This window comes from Dendrobates tinctorius, unplaced genomic scaffold (genome assembly GCF_039654945.1).
Source record: "Dendrobates tinctorius isolate UK_male_01 unplaced genomic scaffold, ASM3965494v1 ptg000159l, whole genome shotgun sequence".
NCBI classification, from domain to species: Eukaryota; Metazoa; Chordata; class Amphibia; order Anura; family Dendrobatidae; genus Dendrobates; species Dendrobates tinctorius.
The window spans coordinates 19,115,961-19,132,820 of record NW_027361826.1 but is presented as its reverse complement, the minus strand read 5'-3'; the positions used below and the strand labels follow the sequence as shown (position 1 = coordinate 19,132,820).

General features: G+C 46.9%; 1 protein-coding gene across 4 annotated transcripts in view; it reads right to left on the bottom strand.

Annotated features, from left to right (window-relative positions):
* Nucleotides 1–222: 222 nt before the first annotated feature.
* Nucleotides 223–16,860, bottom strand: part of LOC141052367 (uncharacterized) — a 31,902-nt gene continuing 15,264 nt past the window's right edge. For 2 of the 4 annotated variants that reach the window (XR_012220787.1, XR_012220788.1), the window contains 3 exons: nt 16,517–16,616; nt 15,425–15,575; nt 223–349 (listed from right to left, as the gene is read on the bottom strand). Coding sequence is in view for 2 of the 4 variants with exons in the window: in XM_073549608.1 (XP_073405709.1) it covers nt 312–349; nt 16,517–16,616 (138 nt within the window). In the remaining 2 variants the exon portion in view is untranslated. The remainder of the gene's footprint in view (nt 350–15,424; nt 15,576–16,516; nt 16,617–16,860) is intronic. The other 2 variants (XM_073549608.1, XM_073549609.1) reach the window with 1 other exon arrangement.

Below are 16,860 nucleotides of genomic sequence, written 5' to 3'. Positions count from 1 at the left end.
AGTGGTTGTCTCAGTATGTTGCACCTGTGTTGCCATCATCTTTATTAAGTGGGTTTGCTGAATCATTGATTGCCTGCCCAGGTCAAAACCTAATGCACACCTACTGGTACTTTTTTTTTTTTTTTGGGGGGGGGGGGGGGGGGGGGAATTGAGTTGTGGGTTCTCATTTTAAAGTTTCCTGTACATGATATCTCAAACTAGCCTTGCAGATAAAGTCCAACATTAAGAGATTGTCATCTTTATTAAGTCTTCAAACACTAAATATGTATATAAAAAAAAGTTCATAGCTTAACAGGTTACACTACAATGTTTTAGTCTTCCCATTCATCATCTTCCACCTCATCTTCATCTGAAACAAATGAGAACGCATTTTAAAAGGAAAGGCGTCAGTAGGAACAAGAATTCCAAGCCGTCTATATGGGCACAGATCATAGGAAGCTGAGCAAATATAAAAGGGATACGGAGATGTTAAGAAATGTAGGCTTCTTACACTCTAAGTGAGCTATTAAGATCTATGGGCTGGACAGATCTGAGGATCTACCTCCAGAGATTACATGAAAGGGGGCATTACCACTGGGAGACATGTAATGACTGACAGTCTCTCCTGATCTATATGCCTCACACAGCCTCCTAGATATAATATTTAAACTACAGTTCCTGTAGAGCAGAGGCAGCAATTAAGCACTAATGATCTGTTAACATGGCCCAGCCAGGAGAACAGTAGACCACTAATTGATAAGCTTTTACTAATCAGCAGTTCTTTGCTTTGGTCTGCCTGTGTAAAGAGCCAGACAATGGGCACTGAGCGATCTATACCATTTATTCTCTTAATATATTGCAATCATATTATAGTATTATGCACTTACAATTGCTCATTTTGCTCTTCTACACAGATAGCCCTAACAGAAAAATGATAATTACTTACCGGTAATTTGATTTTCCAGAGCCATGACAGCACCGCAGACATGAGATGGTATCTGCCCCCAGGAAACCTGTAGCAGAGACATAAGAAGGGGCAGCACCTCTCTCCTCAGTTTCAGAGTATGCAACGGTAACCGCCTTATTAGTTTACATACATGTTATATAACAGTGTCACTAATATTCACCTTTCCTTTTTTTTATATCTAGATATTTTCACAGATTTACATATCCAGATACAACTTTAAATTTTCTGGTGCACCACACATCACCAAGATAGGGCAGTAACAATGCGGTGCTGTCATGGCTCTGGAAAATCAAATTACTGGTAAGTAATTATCATTTTTTTCCCTTCCCCATGACAGCACCGCAGACATGAGAGGAAAGATAGAATAGACTCCTAGGGTGGGACAACAGCAGACAACACCTTTCTCCCAAAGGCCAGATTTGAGGGCCCTAGGTCTAGTCTATAGTGTCAGAAGAAAGTGTATGGCGAGGACCATACTGCTGCCTTATAAATCTGCTCAACCGAAGCATTTGCCCTTTCAGCCCAGGATGTGGCTATCGCTCTGTAGAGTGAGCTGTTACACCCAGTGGGGGGGGTGTCTTTCTGACCTGAGAAAGAATAACCCAGTGCAATACCCATACTTAGCTATCATGCAATCGTTGACTTTGAAGCTTTCTTACCCCCATTTGTCCCCTGAAAGGAGATAAAAAGGGCTGAGGACTGTCGCCATGATTTTGAGGCTTCTATATATTGAAGCAGGCAATGTCTGACATCCAGGCAATGGAAGGTTCTCTCCCTGGAATTTGGGGTTTGGACAAAACGAGGGCAAAATTATCTCCTGCTCCCTGTGGAATTTACCTTCGGTTGGAAGGCCAGATCAGTTTTTATGATCACTCCATCATGCAAAAAAGGTGGTATATGGTGGATTTACAGATATTGCCTGCAGCTTGCAAACACAACGAGTTGAACTCAGGGCCACCAAGAGTACTGTTTTTAGCGTTAGCGCCTTTGAGATGGAAGCAATAGGCTCAAATGGAGACAATGTCAGTGCCCTTAACACTAAATTTAGATCCCAGGGAGCTACCTTTGTTGGCCTGGATATAAAGGAGGCCCGAGTGAATCTATAGATCCATGGGTAGTCAGCCAATTTTTGATCAAACAATGCCCCCAGGGCTGATACCTGCACCTTCAAGGTGCTTGTGGTCAATCCTTTCTAGTCCTTTCTGAAGCAACTCTAGGATCTCTTTTATTGGTACTTTTTGGCCTGTCCCAGTCCATTGTCGGCCCGTGAACTAAGAATTTTACCCAAATTTTTTGGTATTTACGTGAAGTTACCTCCTTTCTGCTAGCGAGCAGGGTGGTTACTAACAGAACTGAGAACCCCTTGGCTAGAAGGAGTCCCCTCTCAAGTTCCACACAGTGAGGTAAAGCCTGAACTCGGGGATGTTCTACTGGGCCCTGGTATAGCAGATTTGGGGTATCTGGGAGGATCCATGGGTCCGAGATAGACATGTGTCTGAGCCATGCCCCTTTTCGGCCAGAAGGGCGCAACCAGGATAATTTGAGCTGTGTCTTGTCGGATCTTCTTTAAGACTACTGGAATCAATGGAAACTAGCATAGGCCAGACGAAATTTCCAGCAGTGTGGTAGCGAATCCACCCCCTTTGGTCATTATCTTGGATTTAGGGAGTAGAACCTGTCCACTTTCCGATTTTGTCTTGTAGCAGACAGGTCTACCTCCGGTGTGCCCCAGGCAGCACAGATTTCTCCAAATATTTTTTGATTTAGCGACCATTCTCCCTGGTGTAGTACATGACGGCTTAAATAATCAGCCAGATAATTGTCTGCCCCCTTTAAATGTGTACCCGATAAGGACAGGAGATTGTTTTCCACCCATGCGAATTCCCTGGCCACTGCCATAAGGGTTGCCGACCTTGTACCCCCTTGTCTGTGTATGTGTGGCACCCCTGAGGCTCAGTTGCCACAGAGGTACTGCACCTTCTAAGGTGTGGTGCCCCACCATCCTGGTAAGTTGGGAGCTCCTTTCCACACTCCAACACCTACACCCTCACACAGGATAGTTCAGCAAAGGACCAGATTGCAGCTCCATGCTTAGAGGGTAGCAGAGCACCTTTCGTGGGTCCTTGCTTCGTAACACGAGATGTGTTGGAGGTGGGTGGAGTTTAAATCCATATAAAAGGTTTGGAAGGTTTAGAATTAGAGGTCAGTCCCTTAGGGGGTTGAGTCTGACAGAAGGTTGGCGGAGTAGGAAGCCACTCAGTGAGGAGTTGGGATCCCTGGAAGAAGGGATGGAGGAAGGAGTGCTGCAGCTGCCTCAGTGACCTGAGCCAGCTGGCACGGGAAAGTAGAAAGGTGAAGAGACATAGAACTAACCTAAGCATCCATACGAAGGAGAGACAAGTACGGAATGAAGGAGTAAAGAGAACAGAGGGGAGGAGTGGGTTGGATAGGAACCCTGCCTATAGGTTCTCAGCGAAAGGCCGGGGCCCGGTCCCCGAGGTTGTATGGACACTTATGGTTCTGCAGCAGACACCGGTGGAGTAGTTGGCTGTAAATGCACTACTCCCAACCAAGACTTGGGACACAACAGCAACACTGATAGAGAGCCGGGATCCAGGAGCATCCCCGAGCAGGCTACAGCTGTCTGTCATACAAGCAGAGTTCTAGGAACATCTAGACAGGAGGTATTCCAGGGTAATTAAGTAATGGGGTGCTTCTGGGTCGCCCTCGCTTCACCCAGGGCTGTGGGGTACTCTGTACCGGGCCGGTGTTGGGGGGGGGTGGATGATGTGTCACAGCGGTGGCCCGGTCCGTGGCCCTGGGCGCCCAATATCAATGGCTGAGATGATGTTTGTAATGTAGTTTATATGGAAAGTTCGTGACGCCACCTGTGGTGCTTGGCAAGTGAGGTGGTAGCCAACGCTGCATGCAGATCCTCCGAGGCCGATGGTGTGTTGCAGCTTAGATGGTGTGGGTCCCCACAGGTGAAGCTGTAACCCCAGGGCAGTGTAGGTGCGATGGAGTAGGGGCACCGAATGGTGTAGATGTTGATACCCAAATGTAACGGTGCTGATGCGGGAATGAATGGAGGACACCAGAGCTTGCAGTTTCAAAGCTTTACTCGGTACCGAAGCAGTCATCTGTGTGCACTACGAACTGTATCCTCCGCGGCAGAGGCCCAGCCAACCTCCAGGCGAGATAGGACTCTCCGCCAACTTGTGCCTTCCTGAACGACTCCTATTGTGCTTTTTAATGTGAAGAGCTCCAGTACCATAGTTCTCTGAAGTTCCTCCTGTCAGATGTTCCTAACAACTCCACTTGTATGACAGACAGCTGTAGCGTGCTTCGGGGACTCCCTTCTCCTGAATCCTGGCTCTCTATCAGATTGCTGTTGTGTCCCAAGTCTTGGTTGGGAGTAGTGCATTTACAGCCAACTACTCCACCAGTGTCTGCTGCAGAACCATAAGTGTCCGTACAACCCCAGGGACCGGGCCCTGGCCATGCGCTGAGAACCTATAGGCAGGGTTCCTATCCAACCCACTCCTCCTCTGCTCCCTTTACTCCTTCATCTGTACTTGTCTCCCTTATGGAAATGCAGGTTACAGTTCTACGTCTTTTTCCTTTCCCGTGCCAGCTGGCTCAGGTCACTGAGGCAGCTGCAGCACTTCTTCCTTCATCCCTTCCAGGGACCTCTGGGACTCACCCCAGACTGACCTTCTGTCAGACTCACCCCTAAGGGACTGACCTCAGACTCGCCGTAAATCTATCTTTCCCTGTCTTTTATACTAACTCCTCCCACCACATCTCGTGTTATGAAGCAGGGTTCCACGAAAGGTGTTCTGCTACACCCTGAGCCTAAAGCTGCAATGTGGCCCTGCTGAACTATCCTGTGTGTCAGATGCAGGTGTTGGAGTGTGGCAAGGAGTTCCCACCTTACCGGGATGGTGGGGCACTACACCTTAGGAGAAGGTGCATTACCTCTGTGGCGACTGGGCCTCAGGGGCGCCACACTTCACACCACAAGGCGCATTGTAGGAGTCGTTCAAGAAAGGTACATGTTGGTGGAGTGTTGGAGAGGAGAGCCCTGACTTGCGCGGGAGGTTGATTGAGTCTCTACCCCGGAGGACATGGCACGGAGGCAGGTACCAGTGTGTACCACGAACTGTGAGTAAAGCTTTGAAACTGCAAGCTCTGGTGTCCTCCATTCATCCGTCGCTAACACCTTCAGCACCGCTACATCTCGGTACCAGCATCTACACCATCCTGCACCTATCCTCATCCATAGCACCTACACTGACCTGGGATTACAGCTCCACCATCTTTGCTGCATCACACCATCAGTCCCAGTGGATCTGCAAGCAGCGTTGGCTTAACATCTTACTTGCCAAACACCACGGGTGGCGTCAAGAACTATTCCATTAACTACCACAAACCACCATTGATATTGGGCGCCCAGGGCCACGGACCAGGTCACCGCCACTGCTGTGACACATCCTCCTAACACCGGTCCCGAGTACCCCACGGTCCTGGAAGGGCGACCCATATGCTATGACCGTGTTGTCGGATAATATCGTGACATGCCTCCCTTGCACTTCTTGTTTTACTAGGAGAAGGGCTCGCCTTACAGCCGCCAGTTCTTTCAGATTTGAGGATGCATCAGTCATTACAGGTTCCCACTGGCCCTGTAGGGTTTGTTTCTCTATGTGAGCCCCCCAACCCCTCTGACTTGCGTCCGTGGTTATTATCACCGAGTTTTGAGTAGTCCAGGGCACTGATCTGTAAGTTTTCGGTGCTCAGCCACCATTTTAAAGGAATCCTGCACCTGAGGTGAGAGAATGATCTCCCGATTTAAATTGTAAGGACCCTTCCCCTGTTCAGATAGGATCTGCCACTGTAGTTCTCGTGTGGGCTTGTGCCCACCAGACCGCTGGGATTGTTGCTGTCAAAGTGCCCAGAAGAGACATTGCCTCTTATGGATATGGCTCGACCGGATTGTATCAGTTTTATTTTTTGTTGAATAGCCCCAACTTTCCTTTCTGGAAGAATGCAATGCTGTTTTAATGAGTCCAATTGAATTCCAAGGAATTCTTGTGACTGAACTGGAGTTAATCGATCATCCAGCCTAACCTGGTTAATATTTCCAGAACCTCCGTAACTGCATTTACGGAACTTTGCTTGCTGTTTTCTATGACAAGGAAATCATCTAAATAGGGTACCAACAGGATATTTCCCTTCTTATAAAAGGACGCTACCTCCCCGATGATTTTCGTAAATATACGAGGGGCTACTGATACCCCGAAGGGTAGGCATTGGTACTGGAGATGAGTGGGGACTTGAGCAATCTCTACTACCAATCTTAGATATTGCTGATGTTCTCCCCATATTGGCACATGGTAATAGGAGTCGGTAAGATCTATTACTGCCATGTAGCAGCCTGGGTCAAGTAGCTTCACTGCTGATCCGAAGGTCTCCATTTTGAATTTCTGTTCTGATGTATTGGTTCAGGGCTTTGAGATTGAATATTGTTCTTAGTGACCCATCTGGTTTTAGCGTGAGGAACAGTGCTGTAAAACCCCTTCCCTACTTGATACGGTACCTTTATTAGTACCTCTTTTTGTATGAGTTGAATCTCCTTTTCCAGCATGGCCTGGTTCTTTTTGGCTACCCAGGTCACTTTTACTCGTTGAGGTGGAAGGCTTAGAAAACGTAGTCGTAGGCCCCCGGCTAACAGGTCGGTTACCCACTTTGAGGCGGGGAATGCTACCCATTGATGGACAAAGAACCGAAGCCTTCCCCAAACCACCCTGGCATCATTGCTTAGTATCGGGTCTTGGGGTGGTTTTGCTAAAGAGGAATTCTCCCTTTCCTTCCAGGGTCTGCCCCGCATGGCTCTATTGTCTGGCCGCCCTCGGCTCCCTCTACTCCCTGCTCCACAAAAGAGCGAGCTTCAGTCCACCGACGCCTAGGGAAGGGGGGGTGGAAACCGTTTATCTGACGTTTTTTCTAAAGTTTCATCCAATGCTTTCCCAAACAGGTATTGACCCTCACAGGGGATGGTGCAGAGTTTGACCTTTGACTGGAAGTCTGCCGACCAGTTGTTTTTAACCAAAGTGCTCTGCAGCCTGAATTTGAAAGGGCGCATGCACGGGTGGCACCTCGGACGGAACCCACTGTGGCGTCAGCCAGGAATCCTGCTGCCTTCTGTAGGGAAGGTATTGCCTCCAGCAGTGTCTGACATTTTTAATTTGGTCACCTAATTCGTCCAACCACTTGACCATAGCACGCGCTGTACAAGTGGCGACTACCCTGGGTTTAAACGACCAAGCCGATGCCTCCCAAGCAGATTTTAGAAAAGCATCCGCTTTCTTGTCAAGGGGGATCTTTTAAAGGCACCCATGTCCTCAAATGGCAATGCTATCCCCCTGGAGGTACTAGCAATGGCAACATCTAATCTGGGAGCTCCTCCCCCCCCCCCCCCCCCCATTTATCGCATACCTCCTCAAACGGGTATTTACGTTTGAGCGCCTGCGGTATGGACATTTTTCCCCATTCCTTTTTATTAAATTTAACAGGTTTTCTCTTTCCCCCATGACGGCACCATGGAGAGAGAGGGATCCGCTCTCAGGGACAGGAAACCTACAGATGAAAAAGGCAGTACCTCTCTCCATCAGTTGGTTTCCTGTTGGGGAACCCACAGCACATACCTGCAGTCGACATGGGATGCCAGGGATCGAGCCAGTCCGGTGATAGGCTGGGAGCCTCGCTGCCTCGGCTGGGTCGAGGCCTTGCGCAGGCTCCCCTCGTAGCACCACCACTGAGGTCGGCGGGCCTTGAGGGTGAGTGGGAGGAAAGGCAGCGAAAATCCATGGACAAAGCCTGCCAATCGCAGAAGGAAAATAAATAAATAGGGTTGCTGTCTCCTTTAAGAGAGTGACGGCGGTCACTCAAGGAGAGCCCCCTGCCGAGCACCAGACCGGCTTGCGGAGGATGGTGGCCACAAAAAGGTACAGGGGTCAGGGCAGGACCTGGGAGCGGCCTGGAGGGGGTGGCAGCAGCCACAAGGTATATGCCCGCAGGGCTTGCAGCGATGGGGGTGGCAGCGGTCACCGCAGGCTGCTGAACGCCGGTATCGGGCGTGCGAGCAGCAGCTTTAAGGAGGCATTGCACTGCTGGGAGATCCCGCAGTGCGCATGCGTCACTTCCGGCGAGGGCTCAGACAGCGGGGAGGAGGTGCCAAATTTAAAAGAAAATTTTTTATATATATTTATATATTTTAAAGCCCCATTAAAAAAAAAAGGAGGAGAAGCGATCACTATGAGTGGAAAGCCTCAGAAAGAAGGAGACGCGGCAGCGATCCCCAAAGCAGGGGCAGCGGCAGTCACAAGAACAGCGCGACTCCTCGCAGCAGTCATACAGGATCGTGGCACAGCCAAAGCTCCACCATGGCGGCACAGCCAGAAGTGGATTCAGCGGTGGAAATAAATCCCTACGGCCGAGACGGTACCTCTCGTTCCACAAGGGGGTGAGTGATCTCTGAAAGCCTGCTCGCTAATGTGTGATTATTAATTTTTTCTTCTCAGGGGCGCAAGTGCACAGCAAAATCCAAGCACATGGTATGTGCTATATGCATGGAGGAGCTGCCCCCTACATGTCAGAAAAAGCTCTGCGCAGCATGCATAGAGCAGACTATACAGGAGGAATCTCCGAGGTTTGCTTCAGACCTCAAAACATTGATAAGGACCCAGGTAGAGGACGCCCAAAAGGGCGCTAGAACCACTAAGAAAAAACGCAGGTCCAGGCATAGATCTCCGGAGTCCAGTACTAGTGAGTCAGGGAGTGAATCATCTAACTTAAGTTGTTCATCATGCTCCCAGTCATCTTCAGAAGGGGGACGCAGCTGCTTCCCTATTGAGACGGACACACTGGTAAAAGCTGTGACGACAACTATGGGGCTGGTAGATGAGCGCCGAGAAAAAAAAAAAAAAAAAAAAGGAAGATTTGATGTTCAGTGGACTGGGAGAAAAAAAAAAAAAAAAAAGGAAGATTTGATGTTCAGTGGACTGGGAGAAAAAAAAAAAAAAAAAAGGAAGATTTGATGTTCAGTGGACTGGGAGAAAAAAAAAAAAAAAAAAGGAAGATTTGATGTTCAGTGGACTGGGAGAAAAAAAAAAAAAAAAAAGGAAGATTTGATGTTCAGTGGACTGGGAGAAAAAAAAAAAAAAAAAAGGAAGATTTGATGTTCAGTGGACTGGGAGAAAAAAAAAAAAAAAAAAGGAAGATTTGATGTTCAGTGGACTGGGAGAAAAAAAAAAAAAAAAAAGGAAGATTTGATGTTCAGTGGACTGGGAGAAAAAAAAAAAAAAAAAAGGAAGATTTGATGTTCAGTGGACTGGGAGAAAAAAAAAAAAAAAAAAGGAAGATTTGATGTTCAGTGGACTGGGAGAAAAAAAAAAAAAAAAAAGGAAGATTTGATGTTCAGTGGACTGGGAGAAAAAAAAAAAAAAAAAAGGAAGATTTGATGTTCAGTGGACTGGGAGAAAAAAAAAAAAAAAAAAGGAAGATTTGATGTTCAGTGGACTGGGAGAAAAAAAAAAAAAAAAAGGAAGATTTGATGTTCAGTGGACTGGGAGAAAAAAAAAAAAAAAAAAGGAAGATTTGATGTTCAGTGGACTGGGAGAAAAAAAAAAAAAAAAAAGGAAGATTTGATGTTCAGTGGACTGGGAGAAAAAAAAAAAAAAAAAAGGAAGATTTGATGTTCAGTGGACTGGGAGAAAAAAAAAAAAAAAAAAGGAAGATTTGATGTTCAGTGGACTGGGAGAAAAAAAAAAAAAAAAAAGGAAGATTTGATGTTCAGTGGACTGGGAGAAAAAAAAAAAAAAAAAAGGAAGATTTGATGTTCAGTGGACTGGGAGAAAAAAAAAAAAAAAAAAGGAAGATTTGATGTTCAGTGGACTGGGAGAAAAAAAAAAAAAAAAAAGGAAGATTTGATGTTCAGTGGACTGGGAGAAAAAAAAAAAAAAAAAAGGAAGATTTGATGTTCAGTGGACTGGGAGAAAAAAAAAAAAAAAAAGGAAGATTTGATGTTCAGTGGACTGGGAGAAAAAAAAAAAAAAAAAAAGGAAGATTTGATGTTCAGTGGACTGGGAGAAAAAAAAAAAAAAAAAAGGAAGATTTGATGTTCAGTGGACTGGGAGAAAAAAAAAAAAAAAAAAGGAAGATTTGATGTTCAGTGGACTGGGAGAAAAAAAAAAAAAAAAAAGGAAGATTTGATGTTCAGTGGACTGGGAGAAAAAAAAAAAAAAAAAAGGAAGATTTGATGTTCAGTGGACTGGGAGAAAAAAAAAAAAAAAAAAGGAAGATTTGATGTTCAGTGGACTGGGAGAAAAAAAAAAAAAAAAAAAGGAAGATTTGATGTTCAGTGGACTGGGAGAAAAAAAAAAAAAAAAAAGGAAGATTTGATGTTCAGTGGACTGGGAGAAAAAAAAAAAAAAAAAAAATTTTTTTTCGGTAATTGAGAAAATCCACTAATTAAACGAGAATGGAAAAAGCCAGACAAGAAGGCCCTCCTAACACCCAAGAGAAAATACCCTTTTGATGATCTGGCCTGCTCCCTATGGAGTAAAGCACCTAAACTGGATGTGGCTGTTGCAAAGGCTTCAAGAAAATTTGCCCTGCCCTTCGAAGACATGGGTACCCTGAAGGACCCAATGGATAAAAAGGCAGAAAGCTTTCTGAAAAACGCTTGGGAGGCAGCAGGAGGGGAACTAAAGCCAGCCATAGTAGCCACATGCACGGCACGTGCCCTAATGGTCTGGTTAGATCACTTAGATTACCAAATAAAAGGGAAAGTCCCAAGAGAAATGATACAGAGGTCAGTTTCTGTAGTGAAGGGAGCAGCAGCCTTCCTGGCGGATGCATCAGTAGACTCAACTAGGTTAGGCGTCCAGAGTGGCCTCCTTCTCAAATGCCACGAGACGCGCCTTATGGCTAAAATGCTGGCCGGGAGATCTACAGACTAAAACCAGATTGTGCGCAATACCATGTGAGGGAGAGTTCTTATTTGGCCCAACGTTAGACGACATCTTGGAGAAGGCAGGAGGCAAGAAAAAAAAAAAAAAAAAAAAAAAAAATCCTCTTGGTTTCCCTAATCAGTCATACAAACAGCCTTTTCGGAACAGAAGATTCATGTGGCGAAGACCCCAAAAGGAAACAGGGAAGGTTGGGAGGATAAGAGAAATAAGAACAAAGGCTTTATGTTCAACAAGCCACCCGATAAAGCCACAGTGAAGGTGCCCCCCCGGGTCAGGGGAAGATTGTCCTACTTCTTCCAGGCCTAGGAAAAGATATCCGCAAGCCTGTGGATCCTGAGCATAGTAAAAGGACTGAGGCTGAAATTCAATACCCTCCCCAACCATTTTTTCGTGATAACGCCCCAAAAGACACCACACGACCAGCTGGCTCTACAACAAGTCGTGTACCTGAGGGAAAAGGGAGTACTACAAGAAGTCCCCTCCCAGGACAGAGGCAAAGGCTTCTATTCCCCTCTTTCTCCGCAGAAAGCCAGATGGAACATTCAGGGCAATAATAAATATGAAAAGACTAAACAAGTTCCTGGAAATTCAGTGTTTCAAGATGGAAACCATAAAATCTTGTGTAAAATTGCTTCCCCCCCCCCCCCCCCCCCCCATCATGCTTCATGGCTGTATTAGACCCGAGAGACGCATACTACCATGTACCCATTCATAAAGACCACAGGGAATACCTCAGGGTGGCGGTGACAATCCAGGGGGAGATAAATCATCAGTTCAGAGCTCTCACCTTCGGGCTAGCTATTGCCCCAAGAGTATTTACAAAGATAATGTCGGAAGTAATGGCCCACATAAGAGCAAAACATCCTGATCGTCCCATACCTGGACGATCTTAGTAGTGGGCGTCACCTTTCACCACTGCAAACAATTGGACATGGTCATGGGATCTCTAACGAATCTAGGATGGAAGCTGAATTTGCCCAAGTCCAAACTCGTACCAAGCCAGGTACAGGAATACTTGGGAATAAAACTGGACTCAACCGAACAAAAATGTTACCTTCCATAGGCGAAGATTCAAAATATGACACAGCTTGTGTCACAAATGATGGCTTCCCCAGAGAAAGGCAATGTCTCTATTGGGGTCAATGACAGCCTGCATGCCAGCAGTACAGTGGGAACAAAGCCACACACACGTCTTACAGTGGGAATTAGACGCAGACGTTTCCCTACACAAGAATTTAGACAGGCAGTTAAATATCTCACCAAGCCTAACCAAGGGGGTCTCGGGCATTACCAGCAGCAAAGATCTTAACCACAGATGCAAGCCCCTGGGGGTGGGGTGCACACCTAGGCAGCCAGATAGCTCAAGGACCCTGGGCTCAAGAAAGACAGTCAGCTTCCTCAAACATGAGAGAGCTGCTGGCAGTGAAGCTAGCTCTCGTTCATTTTCTAGACTCACTTCGCTCCCAACACAAGGGTCTTTTCAGACAACCAAGTAGTGGTAGCATATCTAAGCCACCAGATCTCGAGCACTGTTGGAAGTAACAAAATCCATCTTTCATCTAGCGGAACACAATCTGGAATCCCTGACAGCCCTCCACATAAAAGGGTCAGAAAACCGAACAGCAGACTTCTTGCGCAGAACCCACCTAAAGCAGGGGGAGTGGGAACTAAGCCAGTCAGTCTTCAACCAGATTGTGAACCTCTGGGGCCGGCCAGAAATAGACTTATTTGCAAACAGTCAGAACTGGAAATTGGAAGCCTTCTGCTCAATAGATCCCCAGGGGGGAGGGGGGCCCAGTAGCTCTAGATGCCTTCACAATTCGCTGGGATTACAACCTTGCTTACGCTTTCCCTCCAATATCTCTTATTCCTCTAGTACTGAGGAAAATATGGGGGGGGACAAAGCGACGGTAGTAATAGCACCCTTCTGGCCCCGGAGAATATGGTTCCCCTGGCTGAGAAGACTGTCCGTGACAGACCCCTGGGTTCTGCTGGAAACTCCAGACCTGCTATCCCAGGGACCAGTGTATCACCCACACAAAAAACCTACACATGACAGCTTGGCTTTTGAGAGGGAACTCCTAAGCAATAGGGGCTTCTCAAACTTGGTAACCACGTTACTGCAAAGTAGAAAACCAGTAACCACTATGGCATATGGCAAAGTATGGAAAAAATTTCATATCAATATCAGATTGACCCAACGGGGGAGATCCCAAATAGGGAAAATGCTGGAATTCCTACAGAAGGGGTTGGAAAAGGGACTAGCTACAAGCACCCTGAAAGTACAGGTGGCGGCCTTAGGGGCTTTGTATCATCATGACTTAGCCGGGAATCGGTGGGTTAGGAGGTTCATAAGGGCCGCAAGTAGATCTAGGCCGATCCCCCTACGTACCACCCCCCTTGGGATCTAAACCTAGTATTGAACGCACTAAACAAATCTCCCTTCAAACCTCTGGCAGAGGCTCCCTTAAAAATATTATCCCTTAAGACCTGCCTCCTTGTAACCTTAACTTCCGCCCGCCGCATTAGTGACATACAAGCTTTGTCTGCCTACTCACCCTTCACGCAAGTTCTGGAGGATAGGGTAGTTCTTAGAACCGACCCAGCATATCTCCCCAAGGTGTCCAGTTTCATAGGACCCAGGAAATCTCCCTACCCTCCTTCTGTCCCAATCCCAAAAACCAAACAAAGGAGGTATGGCACACTTTAGACGTAAAAAGATGCCTGGTCCAGTATTTAACAACCACAAGGGAGCTTAGGAAGGATAGGGCTCTGTTTGTCTGTTTTCAGGGTCCTTGAAAGGGTCAAAAAGCATCAAAGGCCACACTGGCGAGGTGGATAAGAGGCCATCACCCTATCCTACTCCTGCGGGGCGGCCATCCCGGTGGACGTAAGGGCCCATTCAACCAGGGCAGTGGCATCATCTTGGGTGGAGAAAGCCGGCGCTTCAATAGAACAGATATTTAGAGCTGCCACTTGGTCTTCCCCCTCTACATTTTTCAAACATTACAGTCTAGACTTGACCTCCTCTTCAGATCTCACCTTTGGGAAAAGGGTTCTGGAAGTGGTGGTCCCTCCCTAGATGTACAATCTTTGTAATTCTCTGTGGTGCCGTCATGGGGGAAAGAAAATTGTAGTTACTTACCGATAACTGTATTTCTCCGATCCCATGACGGCACCCATACATCCCCTCCCACACACACACACAGGTGTGCACGTTAGAGTGAGTTAGTTAGCTTTAGTACTTAGCCACATGGTGCCTCTATTAAGCTTAAGTTGAGTAATTGATTAATTTTTGGATTTTTTATAACTATTTGAGTTGCAGTTGAAAGTTCTGTGTAATGCTCTGTAAACCAACTGATGTGGGAGAGAGGTACCGTCTTTTTCATCTGTAGGTTTCCTGTCCCTGAGGGCGGATCCCTCTCTCCGTGGTGCAGTCATGGGATCAGAGAAATACAGTTATCGGTAAGTAACTACGATCATGAAAGGGAAAAACCCTTTGTTTTTTTCCCCCCTCAAGATTACTAAACATAGCATCTTGAATTGATTTTGGCTCTTTAGGTGTTTCAAGTCCCATTATGGACCTTACAAGTTTTAGTAACTTCCCAATGTCCTCGGATAGTAAATATGGACGACCCTTTTCCTCGTCCGAGGAGTCTAGGTCTGAGTCTGAGTCTGAGTCTGAGGCCCCCCCCCCCCCCCCGGGGCCTTTCCCTAAGAGAGACATGACATAGGGCAGTCGTTAGTATTATGTGTTGCCTTACAAAGGCACTCACCCAGCCCTCTGGGTACCCTGGTCGCCTGTGGCTCTTCCTCCTGTGCACGCATCTTGCCTTCAGGATCCATCTGACACTTTAGCCGCCTGGCTGCTGGTCTGGCTCTGCTACTCCGGAGCCTGTATGCAGCCTCTCAGGGACCAGTGACACCTTGCCTTCTCACTCTTATGGAGGAGCGGTGTGCGCTTCTGGGACTGCTCCCTCCCGGAAGTGCCCAGTACACAGCTCCCCCAGCGTGTGACGTCACTTCCGGTGCGACCCTGGAAGTTGTGTCACCAGTGTCGTGGTGGCCATGCCTCCCCCAGCCTAGCCTCCCACAGGAGCGGCCGCCGGGAGTCTCACGAGGAGGAGCACTGCTGCAGCGCCCACCGAGCCGGGCTGACAGGCACACGCGACCGTGCCCCGCTGCCTTCCTCTCCCCACGGACCTCAGCCTCCTGGCCGGCTGACATTAGAGGAGGATCCCTCTGGAGGTATGGACTCTACCCCAGGCATCCGCCTGTGGGAAACAGGAAACCAGACTGAGGAGAGAGTTGCTGCCCCCTTCTTATGTCTCTGCTACAGGTTTCCTGGGGGCGGATACCATCTCATGTCTGTGGTGCTGTTATGGAGGAAGGGAAAAAAAAAAAAAAAAAAAAATGATAAATCCGTGACATCACATGAAGAATTTACCAGATGAATCCTTTTAAGCTCTGTAGAAGCAGGAGGGCCATTTTCCCTGCACGAGTCAGAAGTCACTGAAGTCTGGCAGGGTGATGAGGAGGCAGCTTCTGGTCAGGAGTTGGAGGGGGAATGACATGCAGGGACAAGACACTTCCTGTTTCTATATAGAGCAGAAAAGAAAAGTGTAGCTGGGTTGAAAGGCAAAATGAGCAATTGTAGGCACAGTGCTATATAGTATGAGGACTCCAATATATGAAGCGGATAAGAGCTTTAATGGGAAAAGCACTTGTTTAAAGGTTGAGTTTGGATAGTGATAACACATTACATGTGATACGTTTTGAGCCATTAAATCACCCAGGTAGAGGGCCCAATGCAAACAAGCGTTAAAGTGAACCCATCACCTGTTTTGGCTGCTATAAGATACAGCCTTCCCCTTTCAGGGCTAAGGCCTGTTTCACACTTCCGTTTGTGTCCGCCAAACGGATCCGTTTCCGTTTTTTTGATGGAAACTGATGCAAATGGATCCGTTTTAAAAAAAACGGATCTGTTTTTTTGACGGATCCGCGGTAACCACTAATGGAAGTCTATGGGACAAAAAAACGGATCTTGCAAAAAATGGCGGATCCGTTTTTTTACGGAAACCAACAGATTTTGACGGATTTGAAAAAACGGAAGTGTGAAACAGGCCTTATCTGCAGCATTCTATTTGGGGGTGTCAGATGCAGTCCGGTCCGATGTGTCGCAGGTCTGGCGCATCCCATCTTCTTGCGACAGTCCTTTTGCTTGCTTCATTGCTCCCGGCAGCACACTTCTGTGCAGGTGTGTACTTCTCTGCCCTTCAGAGTGCGATGAAGCAAGGAGGGTGGCGTTGGACCCACGACAACCATCAGTCTGTCCCCTTCCCCGGGTGAGTATAATAAAGTTATTTTTCTTATCTTTCAGGTTGGACCAGGGGCTTATCTACAGCATTATAGAATGCTGTAGACAAGCCCCAAAAGGCAGCAGCCGCATCTTATAGCGGCCAAAACAGGCGACAGGTTCCCTTTAGTACTACATACTAGCAGACCAATATTCACCAACTCATCATGGATTATTACCTACCTGAGGAGTGTATAGCCTTGTGCCTTCTTTTTATGACATCCATTAATGCTGTGACTATGTTAAGACAGTCTGCATTTTCAACTTTTGAAGGTTGGGTTACCTTGGGGTTGAGGGAATACACAATTAGGTTCTCTTCCATTCTAAGTTCATTATTTTGAGGTTAAATTGATTTTAGTAGTATAGTCACAATTAAATTCATAAAGTTTGCCACTAAATTAAAGTTAGAGAGTCAACCACCATTTTAACACCCAACGGGTCCATTTCCATAATTTAACAGATTTCATTGACAAAACAAAAAAAAAAAAAACACACACATTTCAAAGGGAATCTCATGTGTTTGGTAG